Source organism: Buteo buteo, chromosome 8, assembly GCF_964188355.1.
Source record: "Buteo buteo chromosome 8, bButBut1.hap1.1, whole genome shotgun sequence".
NCBI lineage: Eukaryota > Metazoa > Chordata > Aves > Accipitriformes > Accipitridae > Buteo > Buteo buteo.
In genome coordinates, this window is record NC_134178.1 from 45,916,347 (window position 1) to 45,942,658 (window position 26,312).

Consider the following 26,312-nt stretch of genomic DNA (forward strand, 5'->3'; position numbering starts at 1 on the left):
CCCGGGTACGTATAAAGATAGGCGTTAGACACACACACACCCCCCGCCCCCCGTCAAGTCTCCTGCACAGAAGGTACGAGTGATGACCAGCTGTTGCCCCGTGATCTCCCCTCTGGCTGGGTTTGCATTTCATGCATTTGCAGGACAGAGCAATACTTCCCAAGCACCCTGTGACCTACCAACCATCTGGGATCTGGAACGGAGGAGCGGCCGTGGCCCTGTTACGCGGTCAGCAGACACTCTTCTTTGGGGGAAACCCACACTCAAAACCACCACCTTAGAAGATGTATTCTAGAGCCCGTGGATACAATGAAAAAAACCCACAGAGCAAGCATATCAAAACAAGCCATGACTTCCTGAGGATCAGAAAATAGGCTTACCCATTGAAACAAGCACTAAAGAAGAAATAGTACAAAAACACATGAGTAAAGCCCTCATCTATACAGAACGACAGAATTAAGTTATGCCAAACATTAACTGCAAAAAGTGATGTCATGTTTAAAATCATTCAAATCAAAATTTCAGTTAAATACGTTCTCAACTGCCCTAAGTTACTCAGGCTGAAAGTATCAAGCTTCCCAAAGGCAAAGCTCAGAAAGACAGGGAAAGGCCACACATTTAAAGGCATCATCTTAATTTGGATAAAATCTAGGTACCTGAAAGAAAGTCTGCAGTGAAACAAAAGAAAACCATGTAATACCATGTTCCTCTGACTATCATAGTCTGGGTTAACTACATCTCTTCAGCCTCAGGACAATGATCTGCATTTTGCATCCTGCCTTCTCCTACCTGGAGACACAGATGCTCCAGCAAGCGCCTGGATACGCTTGCTCCAGGTACTTTCTCTCAACGTTAGAGGATTTTGTTTCCTGCTCTCAGTATACGTGGGATCTCGCTCAACTCCTAACACACACAACATGAGAGAGCAGAAAATAAAGCATGCTGGGAACACACCGAGGAAACGTCAAAAGGCTTAAACAAGGCTGAAAGTTTATGAAGGTACTACAAACAGAAATAAGATTTATTAGTCAAAATCTGGTATCAAAGGACTTCATCTTCCAATTCACACAGCCATGGGAAGGGGGAAGGAGTCACTATGAGAAAAGCTGCTATTCGAAGGAGTTTACCAACCCCCCCGCATGACACCAAGCCCCAAAGGGTGATGATGGAGATGAGGGCTTGCCACCATGGTAAGCCACGCAGTGTCACAGACAAGGGTGGGACTGTAGCCATGGGGAAGGGGTGGACTTGACACACAGAAGGCAAGAGACTCCTTCCTCAGCTGGGGAGATGCAGGTAACTCTGTTAATGATCAGTGGATGGGGCTCATTTCTGCTCCGCTAGGACTTGCTATGTAACAAGTAAGTACGCCTAGTCACTCTGGAAAGACAAACTTTCTTGAAGCAAGGAATGATTAAGAAGAGGTCCCACAGCATGGAGAATACCTTGAAGATAGTGGCACTGCTTCTCCGGCTCCTGCTGCTCTTATCTCTTCTGAAAATGCCAACTCAGCAAATCGGACTCAGAGCTACCCCAGAGATGGAAGGAGATTATTGGAGAAGCTTCCTGAAGAGCAGGGGTAGCCAACCTTGTTGGTTCCAGCCCCATCAGAAATTCACCTCCTCAGCCTTGTGTTGTCCTCCTTCCTTCCTTCTTTTTTGAGGATGATGGTGATAGCAGGGGCCTCATCACTAGAACTGCCTGAGAAAGAAAGGGCAACTGCAATGTCTTTGAGAGCTCCAGGGAATAAATGGTACCCAAGGATTATTAACCCTCCGGGGAGATGCCACAGTATCCAGAGACAGTGGACATGCCTATGACTGGGATCACCTTGAAAAGATCGCTATTCCTGTAGATTCGTTCAAAAATTTGGACTTTACCTATCTATTCTTCAAGAAGCTAGACAGATATTAGCATGTAATATGAGTATCACGTTTGTTCTAGCAGTGGGTATAGTCACTGCTGGAGGCTATTGGGCAGGAGCTATAGAGGAGAAGCGACAGCAATTCATCAAATACAACTGTAAAAAACCAGAAGATTTTGAACACACAGCAATCAACTCTGGTATCTTCTGTATTTGAAAAAGCATAGCAACATTGTTGCTTTATCTTGTTTATGCTTTATTGATCCTATGATCATTTATTGTGTTTAATTACAGGATTATTCTGCATATATGCACCATTTGGGCTCTACAGCTCTCTGTCTCCTTCTTTGAACAAACGCCCATTTGGAGAGCAGAAAGTATGTTTACAGTGTCTTCACAAAGGCTTGGCAGTGAAGAAACTGTTCCTAGCAGGGCTCAGCATCTTCACTACTGTCTTTTGGATGGTCTTCAGAAATGAGGAACAATGGGCCTGGATTCTGCCAGATGCTAGGAATCTCCATCTGCCTTGATGAGCTCAAAGAAGTTCACATAGCCAATATGGAACTGCAGCTTGTTTCTGCTGGCATTATCGGTCTATGATGTCTTCCTTGTACTTTTTGCTCCTCCACTAACCAGGTGTGGGGACAGCATAATGGAAATTGTAGCTCTTGGACTATGTGATTCAGCACACCATGTGAAAATCCCATTTCTACTGAAGATTCCAGTACGGTACCCTACATCACGTTCTGACAAACCTTTTACTGTTCTATGCCTTCAGGACATTGTAATTCCTGGTCTCCTGGTAGCCTGCTCTCCCAGATTTGACATTCAGGCACACTCATTACGGATCTATTCTGTAACTTCTACTGCAGCTTATAGCTGCGGTCTGCTGGCAAGCTTTGCTGTTTCAGCATTAACACAGATCAGCCAGCTCTTTTCTACTTGGTGCCACTCATTCTTATTGCTTGCCTGGTTGTTGCTTTTTTGCGCCAGGAGTTGAAAGCATTTTGGACAGGCAGCGATTTTACAAAGCAGCCCTCCTGTCCTCCCTCAGAAATCAGTATCAGCCACCCTGATGCCCAAAAAAGACCCAGATCCATAAATGTGACTGAAAGAAGTGGAAGAATATATAATCAATCATATACCCAATAAAGACCAATTAGATAATTTGTGTTGAAAAAAAAATTTACTAATATCAATGTACATAGTAAAGAGAAAACCTCATGCTACCCAGAGAAAAAGCAAGCACTAAATGTGACTGATCTTGAACAAAATCTTAAATCAGAGAACTGGATAGATACCATGGGAGATGAAAGAATTCCAGAGCCACATCCTGAGAAACCAGCTATATAACATGGCTGATTTCCAGGTAACAGAGTAACCTTCCTGGAAAGGGACTTTAAAAGGCTGTATGAACAGACAGCTCCAATCTAATGATAAAAGTGTAACTGTCAATATCATCCTTTTCTTTATGAAATGCAAGTGCTTTATCTTATTTGGATCTCTGTATATACATGATACTCTTTCATTAAGCATTTCTATCCCGATGCTATTACATAAAATAGAGTGATATAAAGATATTTTATTAGTGTTGGATAAGAAGTTAAAGATAACCATAAAGAACACAAAACATTCTTATACAGTAAGTCTAGGGAATTAACTTGGAATAAACATAAAAGAACCTACTGTTCTAGGGAAAATGCTAAATAATACCTTGATAGGCATCACTGAAAACTATAAAAAAACCAGATTCATAACTAAAGAAAAAAACCCTATATTTGTGCCAGGATGATGCATGAGAGAAAACAAATCTCTTAATGCAGCCACAAAAAAAAAGAAAATTTTGTTGCTTTTTTGTTTTGGGGTTGGGGGGGGGGGGGTTCATTTGGTTTTTGTTTTTTAATTCACATAAGGCTAATTTTCATCCTAAACTGCCATACTCAATGTTTACTCTACAGTAGGCATATGGAACATTTCATTTCTACTTATTTCCGTTATATTATCAACTATATCACAGTCCCCCCCAAGCATAAAGAAGCCCATGTCTAGTTCCTACAGAAGTTAAAGGATTATTGCAGGGATTACTGAGAAACAGACCGGCTCAATTTAGATAAAAAGTCATTATATATTTTACCGCCAGTATGTTAATCTGGCCTGTTAACTCCATTTGACAGACAGAAAAGAGGAAGCATAGTGGTGCCTGTGAACTCAGAAGGTGGAAAACTTGTAGTTCACACCCCTTAACTACAAGATGATGCTTCCTTTTTGAACAAAATACAAAACGTAAAAATTTTACCCATTCTGTCATAACCCGGGGTGGAAAAAGGGAGTGCCTAGTTCTCACAGTATGGCTCCCAGCCGCCTCCTACTAAGCAACTCTTCTAAACCCTGTACCTCCAAAAATATTTTATTAGTAATTCTTGATTGAGTATAGGCACAACGAATTTTGCACGTCCTACTTAAAGGTTTAGGTACTTAGAGATCATGCCTATTAACATACAGCTTAATAACCAATAATGATGAGTAAAGTAAACACTTTGTATTGGTTGCTCAGTGGAAACTGGGAAGAAACCTCTGGCATACAGCAAAATACAAGAGATCCTGCCTGGACATACAGCACTCCCAGGAGATCTGATGCTTTTTTCTTCTGCTTTTTATCAAGTCTCTCTTTCCTTCTTTGGTTTGACAGTATAATTTCAAAAAAAATCCAGTATACAGTACACCCCACTTGTACTGGGGACCTCAGTACTGTATCCAGCTCTGGGGTCCCCAGGATAAGAAAGACACGGACCTGTTGGAGCAGGTCCAGAGGAGGCCACAAAAACAGAGGGCTGGAATACCTCTCCTATGAAGACAGGCTGAGACAGTTGGAGTTGTTCAGCCTGGAGAAGAGAAGGCTTTGGGGAAACCTTATAGTGGCCTTTAAATATATAAAGGGGGCTTATGAGAAAGAGGGAGAGAGACTTTTTACCATGGCCTGTAGTGATAGGAAAAGGGGCAATGGTTTTAAACTGAAAGAAGGTAGGTTTAGACCAGATGTAAGGAAGAAATTTTTTATTATGAGGGTGGTCAAACACTGGCACAGGTTGCCCAGAGAAGTTGTGGATGCCCCATCCTTGGAAGGGTTCAAAGTCAGGTTGGATGGGGCTTTGAGCAACCTGATCTAGTTGAAGATGTCCCTGCCCATGGCAAGGGGGTTGGACTAGATGTTCTTCAAAAGTCCCTTCCAACCCAAACCATTCTATGATTCTATATTCCACTGCTTTAGCATATATTCATTATATATTTCAATAATGTACTTTGGAGAAAAGCCACAGGCTCAAAGCTTCAAAAAAGCCCCCAAGAACCTCAAAAGCAATGACAGATTGGGACCTCATTCCTACATAGGAGCTGAGACAAAGGCAGCACGCTCTTATCGCTGATAATACACACCTAGCCAGACACCAGATGGCCTGTCCACGATCAGCCAGGAAAAACTTAGCATGCAGATGATTTAAACAAGGGCCTCCCAAGATTGCAGACCTCCTGCCCCTGCCACCAGATAAACCTCAGTGTTGTTTCAACTTGAGAAGACTGAAACAGAATGCACAGGCAGATTTCCCACTGAGTCAAGTTTCACAGGCATATCTTGATTTTCTTCTGTTCAGAAGGCATTCTGACATGGAAAAATGGAGAAAGATGGTGATTTTCCCCAAATCAGAAGAACTACCTGCTAGACAGAGAAACAATTTTGTCTCTCTAGATCAACAGAAAGGTACAGTGAGGCGAGACAACCAAGACATTCGGCCAGAGGGACATGAAAACGTATCCTTCTCAAACTCCAGCTTTACGTGCTCATCACTCAACGAAGTCCAGCAGAAATTCCCACATGTAAAAGGCTGAGTTGTTAAAAAATTCACAGCTATCATGTTTCACAAAGAAAGGCCTGTGACTCAACACTGGACAGGACAAGCCTACAGCATTTTAAGCCAAGTTGTCAGTTGCTAAAAACAGCAGCTTGTCTTTGGTTGTAAGGGAGATGTATTTCCTTATTCTCCCATCCACTGCAGTGGGTAAGAGGGAACTCTTACTGAAAGAAGGGACAGCAACACCCACAAACTTAATATGAAAGTTTTAAAATTTTACCATCAACTGTAACCAGCATCATTAAAACCATGATCACAGTTGATGCTCCTCTAAGTAATACCAGTAACATGACAGCTAAAATATAGCATAGAGACCACAGAGTCGTGCCACTAGACATGCTAAATAATTTTTAAAGACCAACACGTTTCTAATAAGAGCATTAAACAGGACAATTTTATCTAAATTAATAGCCAGCTGTACTTGAAAACTATGATCAATATCTACCATTATGACTCACAATCAGACAAAATCCTATCAAGCACAATTATCCTCTCCATACAAAGGGCAAAATCATATATATATACACCATGCTAACTATCAAATTCTCCAAATGTGGCCACTTAAAAATGACTGAACTTCCACAGCTGATGCTGAGTCTTGGACACTTTCTTTTATGGTTGTTGCTATAGTATCTTTCACAGCACTGATAGGAGTCAAAATGAAACAAGAATGTCTTTTATAACTGTCACCAAACAGCAGTAACTCTTGTTGTGGACCTAAGCAGAATTTACATAAATTAAAAGGGGAAAACCAGAATTAATTCCAAGCAGCCTGTTCATTGCACTGGATCTATTTTTCAATACATCAAACAAAAAGGCATGCAGAAGTATGGAAATTAGCATGACAACCTTCTAAACCAGTATCTAGCAACAGTCTTACAGGAGTAGAGGCTTGGAGGAAGGGAGATGGTGATTGGAAGATCAAGAAGGTGAGGGAAGGGAATATAAGCAAGTAAACGATAGCTTGATGGACAAAGGAAGGATACCTACCAGTAGATAGAGACTCCCTTAGAGGCATAAGCCCATGTGCATGTTCACAACCTGATCAGGCAAAACATCCAAACAATTGGGATCAAGCTTGCCTATTTTAGCAGCAGCTAAGAAGTGTCTCCTCACATGTCTGAATGCAGTAAAAAAAAGAAATTAAGCATGCCCCAATCCTGAGCTAAGGCATACCTTCCCTTCTTGGGAACAGAAGGGAGAAGACCACATTGGACATCACGTCTCAAACCAACCTGTTTCCAACTCCAAGGGGTTCTCAGAGGCAGGTCTCTCTTCTGGGCTCAATTACTGAAAAGCCTCAAGTTCCCTGGCTTGTCTTATCCACACTGACAAATTGCAGAGAAGCCATCCAACTTGGCGAATGAAGTATTGTCTCAGGTACCAGAAGCAGTCCTATCCACCACATTCTTTTGAAAGGAATGCAGTCTGAACACTTTTTTTTAGGAGTTCTTCTTTTGGAAAATAAAGATAATACATATAAACACTTGAGAGGAATAATCTTCTACCACAAGACATGAAGCATTTAAAGTCTATTGGAGAGACTGATGCCATAAAAATATTTTTAAAAACAAAAGAGTCAGCCCAGTGGCCAAAATTTAGGAAGGACAGAAGGTAAAAGCTTTCTAAGAAGGAAAGAAACAAAATGTGTTGATGAAAACTCTTTAAGCAAAGGAGCTTGTTCTGACACTACCAAGCGGTTAGAAGCAACTGAAAAGGAATACTCAGCTTCACAAATGCAGGCAAAGCATGCGTTCTGGCAGTCTTTGGCTGCACCCGTCTGCATATTGGGGCAAAAAAGTTCTTGTTAAGGGGCTTGTGCACGAGTGTGGTGTTGGTCTATACAAACAATCCAGCTACCAATGCATGATCTTTACTCTGATGTTTTTCATGTTCGTAGTAGATGACTCCAAGGAGCACGCTCCAGTTTGAGTAAGTTATCCAGAGACAGGATCAATGTTCCTAACTGAAAAGATGATGCGAGACTGCTCCACTCAATGCTTGAAGGCTTCAGTGATCCCACAGTACTTAATGTGATCTGAGCTCCAAGCAACAGAAATACAGATTTCTGGAAAGGAAACATCCTTCAACATGCTGCTTCACTTGCACTACAGTAGGAACTTCCATGACTACTCCTAACATTCCAGCTTAGCTACTTCAGCTGCTGCCTGGCACAAGTTGAAAAGCACATGCAGCTCAGACTACTCTCCGTGAAACTTCTTTGCTGCAGAAATAAAAACACAAGCATTTTTCCTTGCTTGTGTCGGACAACAAAAGAAAGCTTCTGTTCTGGGGGCCTTCAAAAGAAAACTGGTCGGTTAATAATGCTGACCTAGATGAAATTCAGAAGCTGCCTCACGTTAATATTTGGGTTGATCATTCAATGATTTTTATGTCGTCTTCTGTTAGGACAAAAGTGTAAACTAACAGAGCTTGAATTTTACCACTACTCTAACACAAGTGATAGCTTCTACAAAGGCTGTCTTCCTGAAGAGGTGCCACAGCAACCAATTTAAAAGGCTGACTTGTAACACTGGGGAATATGATCACTCCCTCAGGGTAAAATCCTTACTGAGCTGTGGAGGAAACCGATGGAAAATCTAAGCATGACAGATTCTGGAGGCAGAGAAAGGCTCACTGCCACGAACACAAGACCAGCTCTTCAGTTGCTACAAAGGAAAGAGAGGGGCAAAACTATGTGCTTCTCCTTTCCTCTGGGTCTCCATAATGGACACATGAATCACTGTAGCCAAAAGGACTGCTTGCAGCTGATCCCTCTGCAGACAGGGGGCTTGGAGACCGGACAGTGGAGAAGGTGAAGCAGTAGTACGTGATGAAAAATAAACTAGCAATTTCTTTCAAGATACGCACTGGATTTTTGCTTTGCCACTAAGCTCTTCTTGTAAAGAGAAGACACACTTACAAGAGAAAATTCACAGATCCCAGGATGATGCCAAACACCTCAAGAGCCAAAAAGTATGGGGCTTTCTCCTGGTTATTTTCAAGGCTGCAGGCTTAAAATCCTCGAGAACTTGTTGATACGTATGTAGTGCTCCCCTAAAAAAAAGGGGGAAGATACATAGGGACACCTGAAAGTGTATCAAACCTCAAGCCGTGAAGTATGGCTGAAAGCCTACTGTTTTAGGTATGGGGCTACAGAAGGGTCATGAAAAATACAGGGTAAACCCAAGCAAATCAAAGACAGAGGCAATAGATCAAAAGACAGGTAGCTGACAAGACATGAGAAGAGCTATGACTTAATCTGTAGGTTGGGTCAGGATCCAGCCTTGTTAAAGTACGTGAAGAGGTCACAGCAATGTTACTGCTAGACCAAAGAAGTCCACAGTTGCAAGTCTTTGGGTATATGCATCCTTTCAATCTAAGCATGTCTTTGCATAAGTGCTCAGGAGTGTAAGTCTCCGATCTTTTTTAATAGAAGTTTCAAAAGAGGGACAAAATTGGCTTGACATTTCTCAGTTTGTCACTGAGAAAATGGTAAGAAGATTGTGTAATGCTTTTGTGAAGCAAACCTATGGCCTTGCAGGACAAGTGACAATACTACTATTTCTACCTTCATGGAGTTACAGAATATCAAACCAAGTTATTTTTGGCATGAGAAGCTAGTCACTTGACATTTCAGGCTGATGTTTACTTGAGTGGATATCTTTTGAAAACACCTTAATAAAAGAAGCATTTCAAAGCTCTAACAAAGAGTCCTAAATTGGCTGAGACCTGTACAGAAACAAGCTTTAAAGATTCCATACTCTAAGAATGTGATTATTTTAGACAACTTACTGCTGTAAAATTACTTTGAAAACTACTGAGAAACCAAGATTCTAGAAAATTCTTCATATGCAACATTTGTGAGAATACATTAAATTTCACAGACACCTTCCAGTCTCCTTACCTCTTGTCCTGAAAGGTAGTATGCTGCTAGAAGACCGCCAATGAAGCGAATATTGACCTCAAAAACAGACACTTCGGAATTCTAGAACAGAAAGAAAGTGTAAATAAGTAACCAACTCCCTAATCAAAGAAGAAAAAAAAAAATCACCAAGGCAGAGGCAAGTACATACCCTAAACCAATCCACGTGCAAGGGTTTGTACTGTTTCAGTGTCTAGATCCATACTGAAAATCCTGTGCACATCTTCAGGACACCAAGTGATAATTCTAGTTATAGCTTCAACTGATATTTAAAAATCAAATTAGTTTCTCTCCTGCTCTCTAATTGCATTTTGTGGTGATAATATGATTAAAGTTGTTTGGGGATGGTGGGAAAGAAGGCAAGGACTGTACATTTCCATAATTCAGCATCTTTTCTCTTACATTTAAGCATAACACCAAACCTTCTGGGTTTACAGGATAAACTAGAATAATAATTAGAGAATTCCTGTAATGTGCTTTCTTAACCTGAATTACCAACGTGCAATTGCAAATTCAGAGCTCCAGTTGAACATAGTCTCTGTCTAGGAATAGCCTTTATGTATTTAATGTTATGACAACAAGTACTGCAAGACCACTGAGAAACTCAAGAGAATAAACCATTTTACTGCCTTCCTCCACATTAATATCCTTGGGCTAAATTCACCAGTATCTTTTGACTCATTTAACCCACTGAAAAATTAAGAGGAACTAGGTAGTTTTAACATCTTTCTGCCTCCCTCTGTGCCCCATTCACTCCTTTGCCTGCACACACCCCACCTGTCTCTCCCTCATAAACTTCTCTTCATTCAACTCATTAGCCACAGAAATGTATTTTATTATTAAAAGATTTTGAGATAAGGGAGACTTTTCTTTTTATCCAGAAAAATCACTACAATGTACACTGTACAAGTTGTCCCACCAATTAGCACAGAGTTGAAATTATATTTATAGGTATGTCTTTCTTTCACACTATTTCTATGGCACCTGCAGTTGTATCATGCATTTTGCTTGTATCCAAAATAAATGCATTTTGCACATATTATTTATTTCAGAAAGATTATGTGAAACCTTTAAAGATTTCCTCAAATAACACTAATGATTGAAAGTCTAAAGTCTGAACTACTCCCAAATGTAGGTTTTTAGTAAAAGATGTATTTCTATTCACATACAGGTGATAAAAGAAAAATATCAACAATGTAGCATATGATTCTACTTAATACATATTAAAGTCATGAATCACCCAAGCAATGGTACAGTGTAGAATGAAACCAATGATTTCTATTTCCCAGTAATAGAATCCAAGAGGAACAAATTTATGTACTTATTTATTTATAAACTTCAAGACCTATAAGGAAATTAGTCAAGTCTGGTGTATATATAAGGCAACTTATTAACCTTCAGAAATGTTTTTTGATACATAGGAAGCTGTAATTGAACCCCAGTGGGTCATGTAGATTTCTTCCACCCAAATCCTAGTTTAATTCTGCAAATTTATATTGAGATTGCCTCAGATCAGACAAAAGTTATGGAAGTAATTTAGTTCACCCTCATAATGGTACCATTATGTCTACACTGTCTCCAATATATTTAGGGTCTTCAGTTTTAGACTGATTCATTATCTGGCACTAACTGAAAAAAGCAGAGTAGAATTTCTTTAATGTTTGCCGGACAGTCAATGTATAAAACAAAAGGAAAAAAAAACAAATAATGTCTGAAATGTAGGATATAATATAAAAACAACAGTCAGCATCTGCTCAATTCTGAGTATAAACACCTACATTTCATTTTGTGCATTACTGAATGAAAAATTATTTTTGGAACTGTAGGGCAAGTCCAAGGATTGAAATAAAAGTTCCGTCACAGAGGCTGTGGCAGTGCTAAAATTAGTAATAAGAACACTAATCAATAAGTATAAAAGAGCCAATTCTTCCATTTAACACTTCCAAACTCTGCACACACAAAGAATGTCAGATAGTATATGACCAGCTGGGAAATTCTTGTGATAGGTTCAGAACCTGTAGGCAAACTAAGATGACTCAAGTGACATTCTTCATGTTAAAACATCTTAAGCACATGGAAGAAGAGATTGTGTTCAGTAATTTACACACCATGGTTTGGGGGAAATTGTCTTCCACAGCTCAGTTATTTCCAACTACTATCAGCTAGTAAAGCCTCATCTTTCTGCCTTCATTTCTGATGCCCTGTTGGTTCTCACTGACCACTCTCCCTTTATTCCATTATCCAATTATAATTTGTACTTTGAGAATACAACATATAGCTGTATCTTTACTTGTAATTAAAGTGGGAAAGGGTATGGGTAGTTTTTTGTTTTGTTCCCCCCCCCCCCCCCCCCCCAAATAAAGCTGCAAACACAGAGAACTTAACTAAAGTTTACATCTGATACTTTGAATCCTAAGTTTTTTAAGTTCCAGCTGAAAGACCTCTTCTGTCTCCCCCTGAGAGGAACACTCTGAAAAGGACTAGAGAAATATTAGGGCAAGCTCTACTCACCACGCTGAAATCAAGATTTTTGTCAATCCACTCTTGTCCTTCTCTGAATTCATCGTGAAGCCCCATGATATAAAGAGTATCCAATGCATCTACTATGGTAGCACCCATTTGTGAGTTTCCTACACGCAAAAAGAAGGATTTCTATTACAAGTTATTATCTCATTACCTTTCTTAAACATCACGAGCATGAGAAAATAACCCAAAGAGTAGCAAAGCAAAGCTACTACAAAGATAACAGCACAAAGAATAGTCAAAATGAGCAAGGAATAGCAGCTATGTAAGAGGATCACACTTCTCTTTCAAAGCATCAGTCCTCTGGCACAGTTTGGCTTCTGGGGAGAAAAGACGACTAAAGATAGGAAAAAAAAAAAAAAACCACACAAAAAACCCCACACCACGTTCTCATCTGCTTTCCTAACCTGAACATGAGCAATTGTAGTTTGACACAAAAAAAAAAAAAGGGCAGGAAGACATTCAGCTTCAAAAAGCTACCAGGAATTCTAGGACAGAAGCGTCAAAAAAAAAAAAAAAAAAAAGGCATGTGCAAGATAAAGCAATCGGTACTTGCAGTAATGCCTTGCATTTCCCAACATTTACTACTGAAACATTCAAAGTTTTGCAGTTATGGAGCTACCTAGTCCCTGAGAGCAGGGATGCCCTGGCTTGGCTTGACTGATGAAGCCGCAGCCCCGAGATGTTCTCCTCGCTCCCTGTAGGGACCCACACTATGAGCTGCTAATGGATTCCTCAATTGTCACCATTTAAAGTGGAGCATTTAAAGCCAAATAAAAATCAATGGTGCTTTACCCTAAAATACCATTCACTTGAAACAGCAGCAATTTAGAGTTGATTGATGAGTGACTCATGGGCTTGTACAAGGTAGGCAGGGTGAAGAGGTGGTGAGCCATTGCCCATGTTAGCCTTGACCTCCTTAGGCCATCCCAGCTTAAGCTGTTGCCCTTACTGGGCAGAGGTCTTTGCTTCTGGAGGAAAGCAAAAATTACCATGGGTTTGTTTATTTTCATGGAGTGTATAAAACCTTCCTACACATTAAGTAGCCAGATTTCACTGTTCATACCAGTATTCTATAAAACAGTACAGTAACTATATGATTAGCAATTTAATGACAGTAGTCTCCTAACAAGCCAATTTTATTTATTTTTAATGTGTTTTTCATCCACAATGGAATCTCTACAGCACAGTGTTCCTGCTTGGTTGTTTCCATTCATTTATTTATGATTTTTATATGCATAGAGATTTTTTTTTTACCCCTCAAGCATAACAATAACTGAATAAAGCCATCACCCCCACTGTATTTCTTTTACGCACCTAAATGACTGATACTTACATGCAAGCTTAACTCCATTTTCAGGGATTTCTTTCCCCAAATGAAAAAAAAAATAAACACAACAGTTTCTATGACAAAGTAATCAACTGATTTCTTCAAAAACAGCTATGCATCTGTTTTAATTAATTTAAACTAGATATGGAAAGCCTAAAGTTGGTGGTGTTTGTTACAAACATTCAAGTACAGATCGGGACACACTACCTTTCACAAGATTAATTGAAAGACATATCCTTTGACAAATTGGCCACCAGGCATACCTATAACTCTCAGGAAATGAATTCACCGTGGTGCATAAGTACTGTAAGGTTTAATGCCTTCAGCCAAATGACAAATTCCATTGCTTGTGCTGAAGTGGAATTTGCTTTGAGTAGAGCTACAGCATGCACTTAACTTTGCACCTTCTCATAAGCATAATGTGATAGTTATCTAATTTATCACTTCAAAAATATGCAAATCAGACCACGACACAAGGACTAACTTCAGTATTAGCTGACAAGGTATTTTTAACAAAGTTGGAATGTGTTATACTGCTATGGCACTCAAAGTAATTTCTGTTCCTTTATTTAAACCACATTGATAAAATTTTGAAACACACAAGGTGTTTGAACAAATTGGGATACACAGCCTTGGAAATCCTGAAAGCTCCTCTTGTAACAGTTTCAAAAAATAAAAACCTTCTAACTTAAACACAACCATAACCACATCAGTAAGCTCTCATATTCTACAATTAGCATGGGGTGAGAAGAATCCATTGCACGGGGATGGACTGGTGTGTTGTTGTCGCCCCCAACCCCAGAAAAAAAGTTCAGACACCTCTGTACAATCAGCCACCGTTCTCTAGATCTCAGCAGTACATTCAAGTGTCCACAAGAGAGGACAGCAATATGTTGGGCACGAGAATATCTGCTTTCCAGCCCTCCAGAAAATATCTTCAAATATATAAATTTAAAAAACCTTTTTCATGGAGTTCTCTGCACAGAACCATGAAAGAAGGGCCATAGAAATGCAAAAGCCCATGATTATTTTTGCCATCTGAGGAATCCAATAGATGCATCCAGAAAGAGATGGAGAACAGAAAGGTCAGAACCGCTGGAAGAGACCTCTCTCCGGAATTGATCAAAAGTGTCCATGGTTTCTTAATGCATCCCGTAGCAATTGAACAACACGACTTCAAATACAGACAAGAAATTTGCTTTCATCCTCACAGTGTTAAAAGCGAGCCCTCAGCCCCATATATAGAAATCTCACCTAAACCAGTAGTTCCCAACAGGCATTGACTGACCACCTGTGTCACATAAGATCCTCCAGTGTTGTTTGCAGCCACAGAAATAAATGCAGTCCGATAGAGCAAAACAGACTTGCTCAGCATTTTTTGCCCCTAAGAGTCAATTAAAGGCTTAAGTACATACTCGGAGCTTTTGTCTGGGCCACACTCCAATAGCTTGTTCAAGCTCTCGCTCCTGCTGCCTTTTTGCCCCTTTCTCTCACTTTTTTGTCTACCTTTCCTAGACCCACAGATGTCCAACAAAACACTACTGAGCAAAGCCCCTTCTGCTCACACATGCCTCTTCCCTGAGCAGTGACGGGTGCCTGTTTGTGAGATGCAGATCACTATGGTTATATTTTCTAGAATCCATGTGAGAGCTTAACTATTTCTTACCATGGTCTCCTAAGGATAGCATTTGTATCCCAACCCGTAATAAATTATTCATTTTTCTTCTTTCTTATTCATAAGCAGGCTATTTCAAACAATTTTTTCTTTCTCCCTTTTCTTCTTAAACATACGGTAACTAATCCAAACTGCACACCAGCACTTCTTCCTTGAGGAAGACTCAGAAGAACAATCTTTCTTTTTTAAACCTTTTTGGCCAAACACTTTTCCAACAGGTCAAGAGATAACAAGTCAGTATTTTTCAAGATTGTCTACCCAGTCTTCTTCCTTTAGTGTCAATCAGGCAGCACAAATCAAGCTAATTCCTTCCTTGTGGGCATTGAGGGATAAGAGTCCAAAATGCAGAGTTCATCCCCAGAAGTCTTGAGCCTGCAAGACTAGAGGGTAGAGCTGGACATAAGGCAACACAAAGGACAATACACTTAATGTAACACCTTGGCTGCCCCATGTCACGAAGTAGGTGCAACTTAAAACCATTTGTGGGCTACACTAGGTTGGGTTAGAGAGTAAAATTAATGAATTGCTCTCAGCTTCTTTCTGGGAGGACTATGTGGCGAGGACATCATTCTTCATTTGTTCCTAACTAACAGCTTCCGCTGAATTCTTCTGTATCTGCTGAGGTCCACAACCTAACCAGAACAGGCAGTGATGTTGTCATAGCTGTCTTCCTCCATCGTAAAATGCACTGCATTACCAGCAAGGCATCAGCTGAAATCTAAAGCAGGAAGAAACAGCAAGTATTCAAAGATCACTGGCCTCTGCATGAGCGTCACACGTGGTGCTGCTATAGAGAAAACAGACTACAATGGATAGACAGCTGTACTTGCCCCGTCCTGATGTTGATACAAACCATTCAGTCTGAAGTCACAAAGAGAAATCATTTTCCATTCATAATCGAGTATGGGGGTTTTTTTCCCTTTCATAACCATGCTAAGATCCATAAATTTTGCCTTAAAGGACATGAGGATAGTCTTCCTAGAATTAAACTGCAGAAGGTGTCTTTTGAAAAGTAATAAAGTAACTCTAAACAATGAGATAATAGTTTAGAGGAGTATACACTGCTTACTACCACCTCAACCAGTCTGATCTATTATTGCTCTGGATACAGAGAGAGCAGATGTCTCATTGTGGTGGAAAAAGGCTATAAAACAATTAAATTATAATAGAAAATAACACTTCTCCTAGCTGAAGGCACTCCTCCCAGGGTCTGCCTCTGTTCAATACAAAGGCTGGGTTGGTCATGTTGCATAAGATAATAACTGATTCCAAAAGGGCTCAGTTTTACAAATGTCAGATTAGGAAGTTTCCTCTCCATATAATTATAGTTCTAGTTGACTGAGCTCCAAATTTAATGAAGTTTGCCTAATTAATGCAATGCTCATTCTTCTAAATAAAACAGAACATCCATCATGAGTTAATGGAAGGAATTTAGCAATGAAATAGCTGAACTATTAACAAAATCATGCACACTCTCATTAAGCAAGAGTACTATTCCAACGGACTGCAAAATAGTAAGTCAGATTTATATTTAGGTAGACTTCAGTTTCCTGAGATAAGACAAGTAATTCCTTCAATTGATAGCACATAAATCTACAGTCTGAAATATCTAGCAAATCACATGACTAAGTGTAAACAGCAGGGCCATTAAAAGAAAAATGGTCTTCCTATCTAAAATTCTTTCAGTATGCTGAAGCACTAGATGAAGAACTGGTTTATTTATACCATTTTGAAGTCTCACAAGAGACTATCAAAGTACAGAGAGACAGATCGTTGTCATGTGTTCCATGACAAAAGGAATATGAAGAAAATAAATAGCCCACTTTCATCATATCATAAGGATAAGTACAGAGATTTAGAAAGTCTGATATCAGCTACAGGGTTGCTTAGTGTATTTATTATGTGGAAGCAGAGGAGACTATGAGCAGTGAGGTACTGGAGAAAATACGCAAACTAGCCTAGATCAATTATGATCAGAGAAGACTATGAAAATTGGAGACACAGACACGGTATGTAAATAAGGAACAAGATGACAAATGAAAACTCTACACCAGCAAACTGAAGTCATGCACTCCGAGTTGAAAAGTAATCATCAAATAGGTGCTTCACAGACACTTTGATTATTTGACACATCACCTGTACCTACTCCTTTCTTCAACAGGGACACACCACATGCAAATCTCATTACTTCTTCCAAAAAACACTTCCATGGGGGCTTTCGTTAGCCTGAGCTGAGGCTGAGCAGGTATACTGGGCCTGGCTGGGATGGAGTTAGTTGTCTTCACGGCAGCCTGTATGGTGCTGAGGTTTGGATTTGTGACTGGAACAGTGTTGATAACACACCAGAGTTTTGGCTGTTACCAAGCAGTGCTTGCACTGCATCAAGGCTTTCTCTTTTTTGTTTGCCTCCAACCCTTTGCCAGTGAATAAGCCGGGGGTGGGCAAGAGGCCGGGAGGGGACACAGTCATGACAGCTGACCCCAACTGACCAAAAGCATATTCCATATCATATAATACCATGCTCAGTGATAAAAGCTGGGGGGGGGGGGGGGGGGGCAGGTAATCTGGCAGGTAGTCATTCCTTGGGGACCAGCTGGGCTTTGGTCAGCTTGTGGGAGATAGTGAGTGATTGTCTTTGCATTACTCCCCCCCACCCTCGCCCCTTTCCTTCACGTATTAAACTATCTGTTTCTCAACCCATGGGTTTTCTTGCTTTTGCTCTTCCTGTTCTCTCCTCTGCCTCGCTGGGGAGAGAATTTCCCTTCTTTCCCTTTCACCCTCTGTCCGTCTGTGCTCTAATACTCTTGTGTTACAAGCATGCTAGTGTCTTACAACACACTTGGCATCTATCCAGAGACCAGTTAAAGGAGTGACAAACCTGAAGGAAATGCAGATCAAGTGGCGCTCTCATTATCAAAATGCGCACTAAGTCAGAGCAGGGCTGCTACAAAGTCAAGGAAAGCAGCTTAAGTGGAAAAATTACCATGAGGCCACTTTGCCTCCAAGGAAAGTCATATACAATAGACCTAATAGGTGCATGTAACCATTCTTACCCTTCTACCTTATGCGGTGACTGAAATGGAAATGTTTTATTTATTAAGCAGAAAAGACAGTAAACGGAAGACCCAGAAGTGGGATGCTCATCAGTTAAGGAACTACAATCGAGGTAGGGTTTTAACATTTACTAAACCAGTGAAAAAAACAGAGGCATCTAACAGAGACTCTTGTTCTTGTTGACAAGGTCAGCCTGCGGATACCACCAGCAGCTATGCTTTGATGAAAGCTATAGGAATTGGCAAGACTGCTTGAGGAAAAACAAGCAGTTGGATATAGTAAAAGCATTTGGGCTGTTACTGAAGACAACTGGCTCTGTATCATACAAATAGCAAGTACCTCTGTGTCAAGACATCCCTGCTATAGAAATAAGTTATTTTGTACTCTAGAAAGCCAACTTCTCTTCACAAGCATTAGAAAGCTGGAATGTATAGTTAGTTATATGTAGAGACCAGAGATGTGGATGTAAGGAAATGGCTCTCACTCTTGAAACAGCATAGCCAATGGGATGATCATACTGACGGACAGAACCATCAGATACAAACAGACCTCATGTGCCAGAAATAGTATTGGTCTCAGCCACTCATACCCAGTTCTTGGTTTTTTTCAGGGCCCTGGACAGACATCATTTACTGGAAGCAGAACCTAGTCTTACTGGGGCAGAACACCTTTGATTACTGGTGTGTTTAATTGGGCGGGGATCAATTTGCAAAAGGAATCCAAGAAGACTGAAGTCTCAAGGGAAAATTTAACTTAATTCCTAAGTTAAATTTCTGCTCTGGCAGGTGACCTGAACTTCAGAGCAGTCCAGCACTACTGCCAGAGCAACCTGACAACTGGGGTGTGCCCAAGCATAGAGCAAATCCTCCCCATTCCCCCACAGTGACTCCAGAAACAAAAGAGGAGATGTAAAGCCTCCTCAAGGAAATACACCCTGGCACACTTTGAACCTAAAAGATTAGCTATTTTCATACAGGAAGGTGTTTTAATCCCTAGCAACAGAGCAAAAATGCTTCCTTGAAAAACTCAGCCTGACATTAAATAAAGAGTTATTACAGTCTTAAAAAAATAAATATTCTTGTTACTGATATTCCTGCCTGCCCAGCTTCAGAATGGCTAAAAAATGCAGACTGGGCAAGAGTGTACTGATCTTGGGAAAGTACAGCGATTTCTACTTAAAAAGATTCAAAGAATTCAAGTTTTCAGATTGTAGGAACAGGACTTCTTAATGTGACAGACAATTACAGACATGGTAGAAATATATATAACATGAAAATTAAAAGCAAACAATTATCAACCCAGTTTTGTGTACCTCTAATGAGGCTCTGGCAATAAAGCTGCCACTACTCAAGCATACCACTTGTAAAATATCTTAATGACTCACAAGGAACAAGATAATGTTTAAGAAAATAAATTAAACTTTTGAACAACAGAGTTTAATTCCACTGTGAAAATAAGTGCCTCAAAATTAGTCAATGAAACCATACATTTCATAACAGAACTGCAACGTATGACTTCAGCTCAGCCATAAAATGCAATGAATAAGCCTTTAAGTATCCATGAAGAAACCAATTGCCTTTAACATTTTAGACTAATTAAGAAAGCAGAACAAAAAACTAAGCATGTTGATTGCTTAGTTCTGTTAAGTTGCTGATAACAGACAACATGAAAAGGAGTTCCTAATCTTTTGTACCAGACAAAGTATTTCAGCATATAAATAACATTAAATAATCAATTGTAATGCTTTCCTTAATTTTATAAATGAGGAAGTAATGGGAGTGAAGCACTGAAGTGTATGGTAGTCTTTGAATCTATTAAAAAGTGGACCTGCAGGTAGATGTTATTAATCAACACACTGCTGCTTAAATAGCTACATCCTTAAGACCCAAATTTAAAAACTTTGTCTAAGAATTTATACCACGGTAAACCTTCTTCTCTGCTCTTCACTTGATTGCTTCACTTCGCTGTCCAACTAAATCCTACACAGCCCTTTAGCTTAATTCAAAATTCATACAAGCAAGAGCGGAATGCAGTCCCTCGAGTACAAAGCCTGAATGTCCTCAAAACTAAATTTGAAAAGGGCTTAACATATTAATACCAGACCATTTCAATTTTCTACGTTTCTTTCCAATTGTGTCCTGCATATTTTTTTGTTATTTTGTTGTTAAGCACAAACACAAACCTGAATTACTGCAGATAGGAAGAGGACTGTGTGCAGACCATAATTAAGATTAATGCTGGAACTATCATCTGAGTTAGCTGAAGGTTAAGACCCAGTGATAACTGAAAGGCCGCAAGGTCAGGAGAGAGAGATTAGGATGAGCTTCAGAGTAGGAAAGGAATGAGGGACAGGAGATGACATTAAATTGAGTACAAAGGAGGGGACAAAAGTGTATCATATGGGAAGCAAGAATAAATGACAAGAACTGAATGGTGATGGCAATCAGCTACACACATGAAGCAACCAATCAAAACTAACCCAAAATACAGATATGGAGCAACTCCATTTTGAGAAGTCAGGAAGTGGAAGATTGAAGGGAAGAGAACCTGTCAATGATGGCTCAGAAGTATGTGGAACCGAAATACAGACAGCAGTCAGCTGAACTCAGCAGCAAGCAAAGCAAGATTAATATTTGACAGTAAATAGGAGAGCAAGATGTTATCTGGACTCGAGTATAGTTCTGTGACCTGAGTGCAGAAATCTTATGTACAAAGCAAACTAAGTACTGATCTTCCAAGACAGTAAAGATACAATTACCTGTAAGAAATTGTAAGCTAAACTACTTTGTCAGCTAGGCAGCAGGAAAAGCATCATGAAAACCGCACCTCTAACAGTCATCAGGTCACAAAAGCTTTTCCATTTTTAGCTAAAAGCTTGGGCCACTTCCACACATTTTGGTCTAAACCACATACTAAATTTTCTTTAAGACAGCTGAAGAGGAGCCGATTTCAGTGTGGTAGCTGTAAAACTTCACCAAAACGGTTCAAAACTTGAGTGAACAATATTAGTGGATTAGGCACAAGCACAGCGCTGCACTCCCATGGTTGAACTGTTTCGGAATTCCAGCTGCCTCGTGCATCTGCTGGCTTTGGATGACAGCAAAGTGTACTTGCATCTGCCTCCCACTTTGTACGCATGGCCATATAGTTGCCCTTACCATATTTAGTTTTAGAGCTTAGTATGCTAATGCTTATTTAGTTGTCGTGCCTGTTTACTTACTATTTTAACACAGTCCAAAATAGACTGCATAGCCTTAATTTCACTTCCTTATTACAGCCTCTGTTCTTAATTCCAAATGATAGGAAACAAGTTTAAATTTAGGAATAACATTCCCACAACCTAAATAATTCCCAAATCAAAACAAACATAAGTCCAAAGATTCCCAACGGGAAACAAATATATTTTTTTCCTCAGAGCAAACCATCTGGTTTATAAGAGAAAAACAGGAGAGGATGCTATTAGAGAGAATAAAAATTCTCAATTTGAGCCTGAGCCCTGAACTCTACTATGACTTAATTTCTTCATTACCCTTTGATGTAGATGTTTACCTCACTATTCTATAAGGTAGGTTACAGAAATTAGGTGTGTTTATCTAATTCCACTTTGCATCTGTGCATCTCATTATATTTTTTTTAAAGGCAGAATTTTCAATCTTCTGAATAATGCCATAGGATTTAACACCATCAGTTCAGCAACACGTAAAAAAGCCACTGAGAACAACTGACCTAAATGTGTTGTACATGAGCTAATACAAACTGGGTGAGGCTACTTCAGTGGGAATACTGTGTTATTAAAAAGAAGAACAGAAGACAACAGCTGCTCATCGTGAATTTTCCTGATATGCATAGGCACACTTGTGACAGTTTGATGAAAGAGCAATAACATTCAAAAAATATTCTTTGCTAACCAGAGTTGTCTTTATCTATGGCACCAGTACTGTAAAACAGTTAAGAGGGAACGTACAGCCAGATTGCATCCTGCCTGCACACATTTGCAAGTTTTAGAGAACAACCATATTCTGAATAAACACAGTATCTATTGCAGTGAAGGAAAATAGTGTTTTGAAAACACTATTTGCCCAAATAGCAGCAGAGGATAGCTTTAAATTAGATAACTGAGAAAAAGTCAGAAATTTTGTAAAGGGAAGTCTTACCTTAGCATCAATGTTACAGTCTTTTTTAGAATTGAACTTGCACATGGACAGAGAATATATACAGAAGGTATCTGAGAACATCCCTTAACAAAAGCTCTTAAGAAAACTAACCTGCCATAGGATAAGAGAAAATTGTTCTCACACAAGTGAGTAATTGTTTAAGAGATAGGAAACAGGATAAGTGTAAACAGCCAATTATTATTGTGAGGGGAGCCCACCAGTGGGATCCTATCAAGATGAATACTTGGGCACATTCTTATTTATGAAATAATTTTGAAATATATATAAATTATCATATTTATAAATAATTTGGAAATACCGTATACCGATCAGGATTTTGAAAAGGAATGCTACTGCAGAAAAGCCACCCTATAGCGAGTTTCTAGACTCCATAAGGAGCCTAAGAGATGCAAAATACAATTATTAGGAAAGGAACAGTGAACAAAACAGAAAACAGAACAAAGTTTTAGTCTTTGCCTCGAAGAAAAAAACCAAAACTTGAAAAGATACAAAGAAAGGAGATAACAATGAAAAGACATATGTACAAGAAGTGACTTAACAGACCAAGACTCTCCATGTAAGACAGGCACACAACTGAGGGCATATGCAGTTCTACAAACTTGTAAATGGCAAGGAAGAAATGAATAATGGGTTGGTTTTTTCCAATACCAAAACTGATCACCTAGGACAATGATCAGACCTCAAAACTAAAAAGCTTTCTACACAATATGGAATCGAACTATGGAACCACTCATAATAGAATACGGCGGGTGCTCTTAAGTTTGCACAGACTCAAAAGCAGATTGGACAAAAATCACAGGAAAATAAACTAAAAGTGATTAAATAAAATTTGCTGCCTCTGACCACAGAAGCACTAACACTGCACAAACTTTTGTAAGGCAGGGAAGTACTCTAAGAAATGCTCACTTAATACAGGATTTTCCTGCTCTTACATTTCTTCCCTAGGTACCTGTTGTGAGCAATTTTTGGAGGATGAGTAACGATCATGTTTGATCTTTCATCCGACCTGAAGGAACTTTTCTCACGTTATCAGAACACTGTCTTAATTCCAAATTCAGCCAGCAACTCTAGAGTGTTATGTTCTTTCTTAAAATTTTATCTTTCCAAAATTTGTGTTACTGGGCAAAAAAATACACATTAAATGTACATATAATACTCAACATTGCCTCAGTGTAGTCACTCATTACTGATTTTGCAGAGGACACAGCTGCATAAGCCTGTCCTAAGGCAGTTTCATTTACTTTAAAATTTGAATAGAACCTGAAATACAGATATTGGGCTGATACCTACATCATGAAATTACCTCTCTTTACTAGTTAGTGTGAATGGATTTTCTTTCCCCTTTCATTTGCCAGAGAAAAAGGCAATGACGGGTAGATTACTTGTGCACATACAGTTAAGATAAAAACTACTGCTCACCAAGTAGGTTGGGTTTTTTTTTTTCCTCCAATCAAAACAACCAGAAGTCAAGAACATACTTGTTTACATATATATCTTATACACCTTTTTTGTTTTCATTTATCCTCCACACAGATTCAGAGGCTGAAAAAAACATGCACAGAAAAATGATGCTGAGCAGTTGTTTCTCCTGTCTGCTGCTTCATTAGGATTTTACAATAAGACGACACCAGAAGGTTTCAGCCATATTTTCAAAAGGCTATCCCTCAGTCTTTAGGGTATATCATCTAGTTTCTTCCCAGCAAAAGTGTTTGTCTCCATAATGTTTATACATTTGTAGGTTATTTGGCAGTCAAAAAAAAAAAAAAACAGAAAAACAAAAAGCTCACAAAACCTGACACCCTTGACACTCAATTATGTGAACTTCAGAAGTAAATGACAACTAATCAGATGACAGCAGATGATAGTGTCAGAGCAGCTCAGGCAGCCCAATAACTGTTACGATGACAGATGACAAAAACGTCTAAAACTAATGAATACTTCCCAGGGTAATATTAAAAAAAAAAATAAAATCTGTTAAAGCACTTTCTTGTAGTGATTACAAGAAATACTCTGCCCCTTGTTTTTTAGACCACAAACAGGACAAAGAAATCGCATTACTCTCCCAAGCTATACTGTATTTGCCAAAGGTATTGGAAAAACAGACTCCTTTGCCTGGCTCAGCTCCTTCTTGCAACAGCCTCACGCCCTTGCAGTCTGACAAATGCATTTTCTCAGCGGGGCTTGGGAGCATCGCTGCTCCCGCTCTCCGGCACGGCGGCGAAATGCACTGTCAGATCTCCATTGCTTAGCAACACAAAGATCTGCGGCAAGAGCTTCCCACGCTGCGGCAGTGGGCAGTTGGCAGCTGGCTCAGCAACTTTCTCCCAGGTCGTGGGGGTTTATCAGTGGCGCTGGTAGCAAAAGGTTGAGATGGGCTATGCAGCAAGCCAGGTAACAGGACACGCTCAACGAGGTGGTAGAAACCAAGTAGTCCACCGGCAAGTTAAAAAAATTCAGCTCGCTAGCTGCCCCAACTGAATCCTTGAGTTGTTGGTTAACGAGCAAGACGTGTCCAAGGGAACATACGCCTCAAAATTTCATTTTTCCGTATGTATGAAGCAGCACCACGTTACGTTGATGACACTGAACGTGCCAGACAAAAATCTCTCATAAAAGAGAGAACAGCTTTATTTGGTCATGTGTTAGGGAAGAGATACAGCACTGCATTGCAGCCTTGAGGCTCGACTAGGTAATACAAATGCAACCACAATGTGACTTCATTGACAATTTTCTCTTCCTCCCAGAAGACATTAACCCAAGACAGAGCTGGCAGACATCTCAGATTAAACTGACCATTTGCATGGCGTGTGAGATGAGAGAACAGGAGAGGCATGAAAGCACCATAGATGCATGAGACAGTTCTAGTGTGACGAAATACAAAATAATAATTTCATTAAATCTTTGTGCATAAGAATGGGAGTGTCTGCATGCAAGCATCTACAACTTAAAAACTCTACATCGTTATTACTTAGGAAAGATCTTTTCATACCCTTCAAAACATATCTAGACTTATATCTGTTTATGTATGTATACATTATCAGATCATTTTCATGTAACGCAGCTCATCTCTAGACAGAATACATCCAAATGCAAGGTTTAGAAATGCACTGCTAGTAATATGGGAAGTTTACGATTTTGCAAGAGTTTGTATTAGTACTTTGTCCTGTACTTATTAACTGACAAACTGCACATCTTTATTCTCAGATAGTTAACATTACAAAGAAAAAACCACACCACAAATTTCTAAACTCTCATTTCAGAAAGCATCAGGTAAGATGACAGCCCACGATTTCTACTTTTGCAGAGGACAATGTTCTGAGTTGCCCAAGGATTGTGGCCTTTTTTATTTTTTTTCTTAAAGTCATTCAGGTTCTCAAATAAACGTTGTATTAGAAAAATAAACATCGAAGATTGATACAAATCCACTAGTATAAACTGCTCAATTTAACTCACAGTAAAGCATCCTCAACACTTGTGCTATGGTAATTAGTTCATAAGCCATTGAAGTAAAAGATACCACAAAAACATATAGCTTAAAATTCTGAAGCATATCTGGACTCAGTAATTTTAATGGTGTTTCCATAAGATGTTCACTGAGTGGTAACTAAACAAGGGCAGGGACAAATCATCTTTAAATAGCATGTTTCAGATGGTTACTCTGATCCTCAAAAGCAAATCCAATCAGATTTCGTTACAGCAAGAGAATCCAACAATATCATCAACTACTCTGTTTTTTGTTAAACCCAGAAAACCTTCTGAAGTAAGCTCAGCATTTGCCATGCTTGCTCATTATCTGACATGCATCATTTTCCATCAGCCTTTTCTCTTCACCCTTTGTGTTCTAACGAGAACTTGATGCAG

The 26,312-nt window shown here is 39.5% G+C and overlaps 1 protein-coding gene across 3 annotated transcripts in view; it reads right to left on the minus strand.

Annotated features, from left to right (window-relative positions):
• Window positions 1–26,312, minus strand: part of MAN1A2 (mannosidase alpha class 1A member 2) — a 144,112-nt gene that overhangs the window by 67,521 nt on the left and 50,279 nt on the right. For all 3 annotated transcript variants that reach the window (XR_012651395.1, XM_075034479.1, XM_075034481.1), the window contains exons 4-5: window positions 12,206–12,324; window positions 9,677–9,757 (exon numbers count right to left, since the gene is read on the minus strand). Coding sequence is in view for 2 of the 3 variants with exons in the window: in XM_075034479.1 (XP_074890580.1) it covers window positions 9,677–9,757; window positions 12,206–12,324 (200 nt within the window). In the remaining variant the exon portion in view is untranslated. The remainder of the gene's footprint in view (window positions 1–9,676; window positions 9,758–12,205; window positions 12,325–26,312) is intronic.